The sequence below is a fragment of the Sprattus sprattus genome, assembly GCF_963457725.1.
Source record: "Sprattus sprattus genome assembly, chromosome: 15".
Classification (NCBI taxonomy): domain Eukaryota; kingdom Metazoa; phylum Chordata; class Actinopteri; order Clupeiformes; family Clupeidae; genus Sprattus; species Sprattus sprattus.
This window is the reverse complement of record NC_137913.1, coordinates 22371917-22383422: the sequence shown is the minus strand read 5'-3', so window position 1 is coordinate 22383422 and position 11506 is coordinate 22371917. Positions and strand designations below refer to the sequence as shown.

The following is an 11506-nucleotide window of genomic DNA, read 5'->3' as shown; positions in this document are numbered from 1 at the left end:
CATATGCACTCATGTATTTAATTTTTTTCTGAATTAGTGTTATTCTGAATAAATATGAAACACTGTTTGAGCCCCAGAGCATTTCTTGGATGTTTAAAGTTGACCTACAGCACTATCGGTACACTTTTTGAGGTGTGGATTTATAGGCAACAAGTTTTGGTACCATCCTTAAATTAATTTTGAGGGCTTATGGTCATGTGAAGGACAGATAAGCACCTGTGTCTTTTCTATTAGCCATATGTCCTATGCGGTTCTGTGTGAAGAAAAGCTTTAACAGCTTGACGTCGCTATACAGGTGCATCTCAATAAATTAGAATATCATCAGAAAGTTGTTTTATTTCAGTAATTGTATTAAAAAAGTGAAACTCATATGTTATATAGATGCATTGCACACAGACTGATCTATTTCAAGTGTTTATTTCTTTTAATTTTGATGATTATAATTGACAGCTAATGAAAACCCAAAATTCAGTATCTCAGAAAATTAGAATATTATGAAAAAGGTCAATATTATAGACTCATGGTGTCACACTCTAATCAGCAAATTAACTCAAAACACCGCAAAAGCTTTCCTGAGCCTTCAAATGGTCTCTCAGTCTAGTTCAGTAGACTACACAATCATGGGGAAAACTGCTGACTTGACAGTTGTCCAGAAGACAGTCATTGACCTCCTGCACAAGGAGGGTAAGACACAAAAGGTGCTCTATCCAAGCACATTAATGGGAAGTTGAATGGAAGGAAAAAATGTGGTAAAAAAAAGATGCACAAGCCACAGGGATAACTGCATCTTTGAGAGGATTGTGAAACGAGGCCCATTCAAGAAATCAGGGGAGATTCACAAGGAGTGGACTGCAGCTGGAGTCAGTGATTCAAGAGCTACCACGCACAGACGTATCCAGGACATAGGCTTCAACTGCCCCATTCCTTGTGTTAAGCCACTCTTGAACCAGAGACAGCGTCAGAGGCGTCTCACCTGGGCTAAGGATAAAAAGGACTGTACTGTTGCTCAGCGGTCCAAAGTTCTCTTTTCAGATGAAAGTACATTTTGCATTTCATTTGGAAAATCAAGGTCCCAGAGTCTGGAGGAAGAGAGGAGAGGCACAGAATCCAAGTTGCTTGAGATCCATTGTAAAGTGTCCACAGTCAATGATGGTTTGGGGTGCCATCTACCAGGAAGTTTTAGAGCACATCATGCTTCTCTCTGCTTTATGGAGATGCAGATTTCATTTTCCAGCAGGACTTGGCACCTGCACACACTTCCAAAGGGACCAGTACCTGGTTTAAGGACCATGGTATCCCTGTTCATGATTGGCCAGCAAACTCACCTGACCTAAACCCCATAGAGAATCTATAGGGTATTGTGAAAAGGAAAATGCGAGACACCAGACCCAACAACGCAGAAGATCTGAAGGCCGCTATCAGAGCAACCTGGGCTTCCATAACACCTCAGCAGTGCCACAGACTGATCCTCTCCATACCACGCCGCATTGCTGCAGTAATTCATGCAGAAGGAGCCCCGACCTAGTATTGAGTGCTATACATGTTCATACTTTTCTGGAGTCCAACATTTCTGTGTTAAAAATCCTTTTTTCTATTGGTCTTCAGTAATATTCAAATTGTCTGAGATACTGAATTTTGGGGTTTCATCAGCTGTCAGTTATAAACATCAAATTTAAAAGAAATAATCACTTAATATATCAGTCTGTGTGTAATGAATCTATATTATATATACGGTATATGAGTTTCACTTTTTGAATAGAATTACTGAAATAAATCAACTTTTTGATGATATTCTAATTTATTGAGATGCACCTGTACTTACAAAATACACCAGTTAGTGTGTTGGCAAGCTTCTATCTGTGTCAACTGGGCAGTTGGTAGTGTATGCATGCATTTTAGGTAGTTAGCTTACTAGTTTTGGACCATAACTCCTTATGGCTGCTATAAGGTAGGGGGTTCTGATTCCAATATTGTAAATGTAGGAAACTTTTAAAGGGACATGCGTGTATTTCAATATGCTTCTAGTCCTTATATACAGTATCTAAAATACCTATACTTCATTTATGAACAGTTTAATGTTTATAAACAGTTTAACATTTGGTTTGTAATTAGGCCTTCATTTATATGAAACAGCACGATTGCAGCATGGGTGCTTTAGCTACACATCAAATCACTAACATCGCACCATTGCACATGTGACTTCTACAAATAGTATTTAAATTGCATTGGAAATACAACACAGCTTGTAGCATCCTGGTCTCAATATCATCTTAATTGTTTGTTTATTGTAAAAAAAAAAAAAAAAGAAAAAACACATTGAATACAGTATACAAACTACACATTTTGTGTTAATGATGCCTCTCCATATATGACAGTCTTAACACCATGGTTTGTGCGACTCTACATAAGCCTACATATATTTATCAACATTGCTTTTGAAAAAGATGGATCCCCCTCTTGCAAAGTTTCTGTAAGAAATAGAAGTATAATGCATGAAACTGGAACGAATAGGACACAGAGAGAAAATACAGCCCAGAATTCACGTTGGGCCACCTGCGGAGGTAACATAGCCTCTGAAGCATGTGCTGTGTGGTGGGACAGGCTGTCCCTCTATGAGACCATCAGAGCTGAACGATGACCTACAAAACGACACCTCTGTAATGGTTGGTGAGTATGTGAAATTACAGACGCTCATGCTGCTGTCGCTAACAGGATCGTCCCAGACATTGTCAAGCAACTCTGTGCTGTAGCAGTGCTCTGTTGGGTGGACGCAAGAACAACCGGCGTCGTTGGGACAGATCATAACCTTCCGCTCTGCCATGCCTGGCCTGACGTCTATGATCTCGAGGTCAGAGCACAAGCAGTCTTCCACTCTCAGGGCTCCAATCCTCTTGCTCGTCTGGAGGGAGGACAGAAAATGTAGATCATTCTGTAAGTGTCATGTTTCTTTAAACATTTTTAAGTGAGATTGTAAAGGAAATGGAATGCTCTCGAACCTCATAAAGGCAGCTGTCCAGCTCTACTATTTTCACATTCACCTTGGTTGGATGCGTGAAAATTTCCACAACTGTATTCCTCAGTCTATGGAATTTCAGATAGGTATCAGTATCAGTGTAAGATTGATGTAGGATGTCTTATATGGAGCTGACAACAGAATTCCATGTGATTAATTTCTGTAGGCTACTAAACCTGCTGTGGCAGATGTTTTATAATTCTTAACATTTCATATTATATACTCACCTTGTCCAGTATAGAAGCATACAGCAACCAAAGATGAAAGCCATTGGTATTAAAATTTTCACCCAAAACAGAAAATCTATGGGGGGGGGGGGGAGATGCACAAACAGAACGATAATAACATTTACAATCAATCTAATGTGTTGTATGCAGCCTTCTTACGTATTGCATGATGGGTTTGTGACCGACACTCACAGTTAGGGGAGGTTCTGAACCGGCGGTGTGTAGGAGGACCAGGGCCTACTGATGTACAGGCTTGTATGTAGTAGGTGTACTCTTTGTTCTCCATCAGACTGTTCACTGTGATGGTCTTCCTGTGTGGGTTGTCTACTGAAACGGTGTAGGCTGAAGACATAACATGGCAGTCAACAGAATATTTGTTTGGCTGTTTGCCGACCCTGCTTGCGAAATGTTAACTTGTGCATGAAGAGGAACTGCTTTTATTTGACCAATAATCGCACACTGCCACTCACAGACACTCTTTTCTAAGCACTCCTTTAAAAAAAAACTGTGAACTGGCAATCACAATGACTTGCAAAGTCAGGGTTCTGGAACTTACTATGGTTCTGGTTGCTCCCATCCTGCACAGTCACAAGGTAACCTGTGATAAAACCAGGGTGCAGGGGATGATCTTCTAGAAAAGTCCATGTAATTATTGCAGAGGAAGATGTCACCACTGGAGAATCTTGTATTTTTGTGAACTGCGTAGGTCCTGTAAAGAAATTAAATATTGCCAAAGATAACTTTCTAGTTCTATTTTCAGGACACTACAAAGCCCTAGTAGCCTCACTACAGTAAACTTAGTAGCAACTAGTTTGGTCGAGATGACCATCACATGGTCCCAAACTCAAACTTGGACATTGATAGTTTTCAAACAACAACATGACTTTGCCATTTCGGCCATGTTATTGAGCAATTTTTCTGACTGTGGTCTGATGCAACATGTGCTGTGCTAGGCAGTGCAGAAGACAGGAAAGGTGCCTCTTCCTGTCAACGCTCACTCTCTTCTTGTAAGTAGCCAACGTGTGTCTCAATAAGGTGGTGTCCATCCCTTCTGCAACCGAACACGTTGAAGGTGTATCTGCGTCCACTGATAAAAGCTCCTAGTGAACAGAAGTGGTTTGATATTAGTCTCTCCTACACATACACTGAGAGAAAACTTCACTGCTACGAAGGATGGAGATATCACCTGATCTGAGTGATAAGGAGGTGTTACTTTGGTGCACTGTTTCCCACCGAAGGTTGCTAGGGTTGCAAGGCAGTACTCCAGTCCCATTCTGACACCACTCTATTGTATATCCACATGTAGCACTGGCATCCTCTGTCCAAAACAGCATAAACCCAGTTCCGGCACTGCCAGCAATCCTCTTAAGGATAACATTATTTTCTGTGGAGACACACGTAGGTAGAACAGGTAATGCTCAGGGTGATATACGTGCATATACAGTACAAATAGATATGCACCAATATGTCCACACTAATTATCATCAATGTTAAACTGTAGCTCTAATGAATGTCTTTTTCAGTACAAATAATACGTCTGTCATTAAGGAACATTTCAGAGCCCACTTTTCACTCACCAGAGCGTTCTGCAGGAGCTATAAGGATATGAGATGGAACAGAGGAACCAGCTCTGGTAATGGCACGAACAGAAATATTACATCCTCGCTCATCGATTAAGAACTCAGTCTGATGAGGCCATGTGTTAGTGCACAACTTCTCCAGCTTGTTCTCCTGCTGGAGTTGAACTTCATATGACTTGACATCCAACTGTGTGCCACTGGCATACTGTAAGGTGAGACAAGGTTGTGCTTTCAAAGAAAAAACACATTCCCTGAGAAGCAACACTGGCATTGTTATAGCAACATCATTATGTTCCTTCATCCAATCAAATCAAATCAAACCTATTTATACAGCGCATTTCATACCAAGAGGCAACACAATGTGCAATGGGGGGGGGGGGGGGGGGGGGGGTGTACAAAAGCCATAGAATGTAAAGTGCAAACATATTACAAAGCAAACACATACACATGTACTACAGTGCAACAGATAAATATCGGAGAGAATAATTGGCGAGAGTAAAAGGTATGTCTTAAGATCTCGCTTAAAAGTTTCCTCCGTTTCAGCCATTCTTAGGTCCCCTGGCAAAGTATTCCCAAGGCTGCGAGCATAGAAACTAAAAGCTGCCTCTCCATGTCTCTTGGTTCTGGCTTTTGGAACTTTTAAGAGTTCAGAGGACATAAGGGATCTACTGGGTGTGTATCTTGAGAGCATGCCTGACATATATTCAGGTGCATGACTATGGAGTGATTTATAGACTAGTAAAAGAATCTTAAAATCTATTCTGCAACTAACAGGTAACATCACACCAGTATTACAATCACTGCACTGGTTACTAACCAGTGCAGTGATTTTAATACTGGTGTGATGTGTGCCCTCTGTGTAGTTTTGGTGAGGACTCATGCTGCAGCATCCTGTATTATTTGTAATTGACTAATAGCTTTCTTTGCCAGACCAGACAAGGGAGCGTTACAGTAGTCTAGCCTGCTCATGATTAAATCATGCATCAGTCAGTGTGGACACATGCGTCCAATTTCCGATTTCAGTCCGATTTAAATTGGATATTGGACACATGTGACTCCCCAGAACTAGATTCATTGTGTCCAGCTTGAGTCCGACTGGACTCCGATGTAAACCCCTGGACACACGATTCGATTCCGCTGGGAATTGGACTGGGCGCGCATGTGTCTCTCGAAACTAGATTGAAATTGGACAACAACAACTTTTGCACGTGCTTGAGATCGTGCCCACAGACATATACATGCATCATATATGTCTATGATATGATAATCGCTGCTAGACGCTCAGTTCTTGTGCTCCCTCTCATTCACGTTGAAATACTGAAAGCGAAACTGAAACTTATAAACTGCAACGCAACTGTTTGGGACAGAATGCGCTAATTCAGTGAACAAATATTTTCATATTACTTTTTCACCAGTTGTTAGTCATGTAATCCTTTCATATCGATGTGAATCAATCAATACTAATACAAATTTAACTGTGGTGTGTTTTTGTTTCATTTCACAACGTATTTACTGTATAATCAACGGTAGCAGATGTAAACATTCCGCATTTGATTTGAACTGACACGGCCAAGAACTAGTTGTGTCACTGCCATGTGCTTAGAGATAGAGCAGTTAACCCCCCATGGAGACCCCATGGAGAGAATTGAATGGGATCGAAGTGCTGCCATCATGTGTCCACACTGAGTCTTTCAGTGTCAGCCTGAGAGAGAAATGGTTGCACTTTAACCATGTTTCACACTATATCACACTATGTGTTATAATTTTTTTGAAGATACGATTTGATATTCTTTTGTTCTGATCATTATCCTGCTGTGGTTGAAACTTACTGTCCTCCATGTTACAATAACACTGCGACCACTTGGAAGTGCTTGTATGCTCCTCCAGATGTCTACACGAACCAGGGGATCTGATGAAGGCCAAGAGTAGAACTGGGTTTGTTAAGTTCAAGGTTCAAGGTTGACACATAATGCTGGTGAAATCCAATTTAGCTGAACTTACATGTGGTGAAGAGCTGTGGGTCAGACCACTTCCCCCATCTTTTCCCAGAAACTGCACAGCGTACCTTAACAGAGTACTGTGTGCTGGGTTTTAAGTTTTTAAGTTGGCAAGCAAAGTGTAGCACTAAACCGTCAATCTGTTCAATGTCCTGCAAAAAAACAACAAAGATCAGCTCGCAGATACCTTACCCACAACATTAATAATGGCATATAATGGCTTAGAAGAATGTAAAATGTATCTTCATAATAAATACATACATGTGTAATTATTAACAAATTGACCTATTATGTTGTCAAAATTTGGCCGATAGGATTTTGATAATTTTCATGGTAACTTGGTGATTAGAACATGAATGGAAATAATTCATACCATGACTCTTCCCTCAGGGTTCATTTGGACTTGGCAAATCACTGGAAATTTGGTAAAGTTTCCCTCAATAGTCCAAGAAAAGCTAGCTTCAGTCACACCAGGCCTCATAGACAAACTCTTGGCAACTGGAAAAACTGGACACATTTGTCAAAATATTTACATATTCTAGGTAGGGCACTGTGAACATAAATACATTACAAAGATGTGTATAGAATAGAATAGAATAAGTAACATTCAAGCATGTGGTTTGCTAGACAACAAACTAACCTCTGTCCAGTGCATTGAACCTGATGCTCTCCATTTTTTGCCCTAGACTGCTTGTTACCATCACAGTGACATTATACTCGTGCAGGTGTGAGAAAGCCAGAAAGCTACATGAGGATGTTTCACACCAGATAAGATCATGACCCGAGTTCCTTCACAAAGACACAGATGAAATAAGTGGTAAGCCAGATATCCCTTCAGGTCACAGGTATTTGTGGATGTTGTTTAGATTAGATTCAACATTAACAACTGCATTTAATGACAGCAGTCAATTTCAAGTACACCACTAAGCCATACATACAATTCAAGTTGAACTCACTTTACAAGCAGAGTATAGTTGTGCTCATGGTGCAAGTTAGGTAGTCTTCCAGGATCCCATTTACAACTCCAAAGTTTTAAATCCTCTGTCTCACAGTTCAGATTTCTGGGTTTCTGTGGAGGGACTGGCAATACATATCTTCATGAGTATAGTTTAAAACACTGCAAATATCATAATGTGCATATTTCGGCAGCCAGACTGTTGTAACAACTCCAGACATTATTGGCAAATCAAGAATACTAACATGAGACAAAGTTTGAAGTGAAGTTTTCATCGCCTTTAGAAACAAAACACACGAAGATGACACCCAGGTCGGAGGTGATATTGAGATTGTCCACTGTAATGGCTTTGACCTGGCTACTGATGTTGATTAGGGGGTAATGTGTGTTGTTGAAGGTCATGTTGATGACTTGGGTATCCCTTGGTGCCACACAACAGAAGTGGACTTCTGATCTCTCCTGGAGAACCTCTTCAGATGGAAACATCTGCGGCTCATGCCAGACTTGGTCTTGATATTCATGTACACCTGTAAAACAGAACCACATATACCACAAAACGTCTAGGAGATACACAGAGAACCACTGCAAAGCATCAGCAATTGATAAGATGCTAGAGAGATTGTGTGTATTACAGGCCAAGGTAATTATAGAACAGATGTTGGTCTGTCATAACTGTTTCATTACAAGGATAATTTAGAAAAAGCAACAGTTTATCCCAATTGCTTTTCTTACCTAAATGCGTTTTCCATTGGCTCCAGTTACCTACAAAAGTAGAGTTGTAGACAGGCCTCATCCTCACAGAGTGATCAGTGCATTGTAAAGGCAATTTCGATGTCCATGTCCAAGTGTGGAATGGTTCTCCAAATTCTTGAGGTCTAAAGCTTACGTTTACCTAGAAACAAAACATCTGAAATGTCAATTAAAAGTATAACCTAAGTAATTATTTAAACTTTGATGCGAATTACTGGCTCTACTTACGCTTTCAATAAGGTTTAAGTTGTCTGTGCGGGTCACTTGAATTTCATAAGTAACATCTTGAACTGCGCTAACTGCTGTCCAGTTTACCACAAGACGTTGATGATCTTTAGGATACAATTGAAATTGAACTGGTACAGGGTCCACAAAATCTAAAAAGTAAATTTTAAAAAAACATACTTTATGTTGACAACTTGTACATATAAATAATACGCTTAGATTGCCTGTATTTGAACAAATAAACAGCCAAGAACTTACCAACTCCTCTGTTCCAGCCGTTTTCACAAGAGATTGTAAGTAGTAGACTTATATGCAACAACGCCTGATCCATAGCACTTCATCGGCCACTCAACAAAAAGTACATGGCAAATAACAATACGTACATGCACAACTTTTTTTCTCCTTCAGTAGCCCTGCTTGTCCATTAGATGGCATTCATAGTTGATGCATTTCCATCACTCCCATTAGAAAACAATTAGCCCACTTAATGTATTCGTCGTAATGTTAAAACATCCACAGGCTTGACTAACATGAGCACTTGGTCTCAGATCAGCGTAACTGTCCTCTCCCCTTCCGCAAAATGTGAAATAAAAACAGGTCATCCACAGCATCCATTAATGCTCAACCCACTGTGGCATCTACAGGTGAGTTTTAGCATTGCAGTTTTGCTCTGGAGAATATTAACAGTCATATCAAGTGCGCTACGAAAATGATGGTGGAATCGCTATAGCTTGTCATAATAACATTGCTAATTTAGGCCTTATAGAGACACACCTTTATCGGCACAGGCTGAAACTATTAGCTGCTTTGGACAGCGCTGTAGGTTACAGCTATGTAGCTCACCCAGTATTTAGGGCGAAATCATACGTTTTAACAAACGGAAATGTTCTGTGATAAAAAGCCATCATCTTCTTATTTATCAAAATGAAACAATATCCAGAACTGTTGTATAGTGTTTGTCGAATTTCTTTTCTTGTTTACTCGGCCTAGATGCCCAGTAACCCTCATGTGCCGCAGGCAGCCGACGGATCACCACAGCACAACCTTCACTAGGATAAATCAAATTCAGAGGCTAGTCTACTTAGTCTAATTATGGTGATTTCTTTCCTTTATAGTTCTGTTTAACTGACACTGGAATAAAGAATAGCCTAATTAAAAATATATAAAATATTTCCTCGTAAAATAAATATTAATAATTTAGGCAGGCCTGCCGTAAAGCCGAAAGGAAATGGAAAAAGGATCACCTCACTGTCTCCTTTGAAATTTTTAAAACTGCACTAGCTTCCTTCCAGGCAGCAGCAAAAAAAGCCAGGTCAAAACACCTCTCTGGTCTGATAAGCAAACACTCTAATAGACCCAACATTTTATTTAGCACTATTAATTCTTTTATCAACCCTCTTAACTCCCCAGTTGCTGATGTATCTACTGATACCTGCGAGAAATTCCTTAAGTTTTTCACCGATAAAATAGAGAACATTAGATCATTGTTTACCCCCTCCCCATCACCCACTCCACCAGATCATTCTGGTGCACCAGCTATTTTTAACCGATTTCAGGCCATTTCTCTCATTGAACTGCAGGATTTAGTATTGCACATGAAACCCACTGCATCCCCCCATGATGCCATTCCCTCTTCTATCATAAAGGGTGTTTTTGATGCAGTTGGCCCCTCTATTCAGGTAATTCTAAACTCATGCCTCACATCCGGCACTGTCCCTACATGTTTTAAGCATGCGGTTGTCCAACCCTTGCTTAAAAACACAACCTTGATGCTGAATGCCTTAAAAATTACCGCCCCATCTCTAAGCTTCCTTTTTTTTCTAAAGTTTTAGAGAAAGCTGTTTTGTCACAGTTGACTCCCTTTCTGACCACCCACCACATACTAGAACCCTTTCAATCAGGTTTTAGATCCCTTCACAGCACAGAAACTGCCCTGCTTAAAGTAACTAATGATCTGCTCCTCACTTTGGATTCTGGTGATAATGCCATCTTGATATTACTTGACCTTAGTGCTGCTTTCGACACTGTAGATCACAACATCCTCCTCACCCGCCTGGACCAGCAGGTGGGTATCAGGGAGACTGCATTACTTTGGTTTAGCTCTTACCTCAAACATAGGACTTTCTCTGTCTCTATAGGCCAGTTCTCTTCATCATCTGCCCCTGTCTCTTATGGGGTCCCTCAGGGGTCCATACTGGGTCCCATACTATTCAGCCTGTATATGCTCCCACTGGGTGACATTATAAGAAAGCATAACATCTCTTTTCACCTCTATGCAGATGATTCACAGCTTTACCTGCCATTAAAATCTAGGGACTCCATCCAATCTCTCCTGGTCTGTCTTGAAGACATTAGAAACTGGATGGCCAACAACTTCCTCCAGTTAAATGGTGACAAGACAGAAGTCATAATTTTTGGCCCCCCCCAAGGCAAGATGCACTACTCTAAATAATTTAGGTTACTTCACTCCATTTGCACACCCTTCGCCAGAAACCTAGGTGTCATCCTTGACTCTGAACTCTGTCTTGACAAACAGATTGGTAATGTGGTCAAAACTAGTTTTTACCAACTTAGAGTGATTTCCCGCCTCAAAACCATCCTATCTCATAAAGACCTGGAGATAGTAATTCATGCCTTTATAACATCACGGCTGGATTATTGCAATTCCCTCTACCTCGGCCTCCCCCACTCCTCACTCAGACGTCTACAGCTGGTCCAAAATGCAGCTGCACGTCTTTCAACTGGCACCAAGAGGTGTG

At 40.6% G+C, this 11506-nt stretch overlaps 1 protein-coding gene across 1 annotated transcript; it reads right to left on the bottom strand.

Moving 5' to 3' along the window:
• Window positions 1-2539: 2539 nt before the first annotated feature.
• Window positions 2540-9182, bottom strand: osmr (oncostatin M receptor; the record flags this gene model as incomplete). The annotated part of the gene is given in 19 exon segments (XM_080853226.1): window positions 2540-2899; window positions 2997-3081; window positions 3241-3316; window positions 3433-3582; window positions 3797-3949; window positions 4239-4340; window positions 4427-4624; window positions 4818-5025; window positions 6650-6729; window positions 6822-6969; window positions 7191-7324; window positions 7458-7606; window positions 7774-7897; window positions 8018-8299; window positions 8505-8664; window positions 8751-8899; window positions 9006-9084; window positions 9088-9143; window positions 9146-9182. Coding segments are annotated over 19 exon segments (2730 nt in total).
• Between the last annotated feature and the right edge of the window lie 2324 nt (window positions 9183-11506).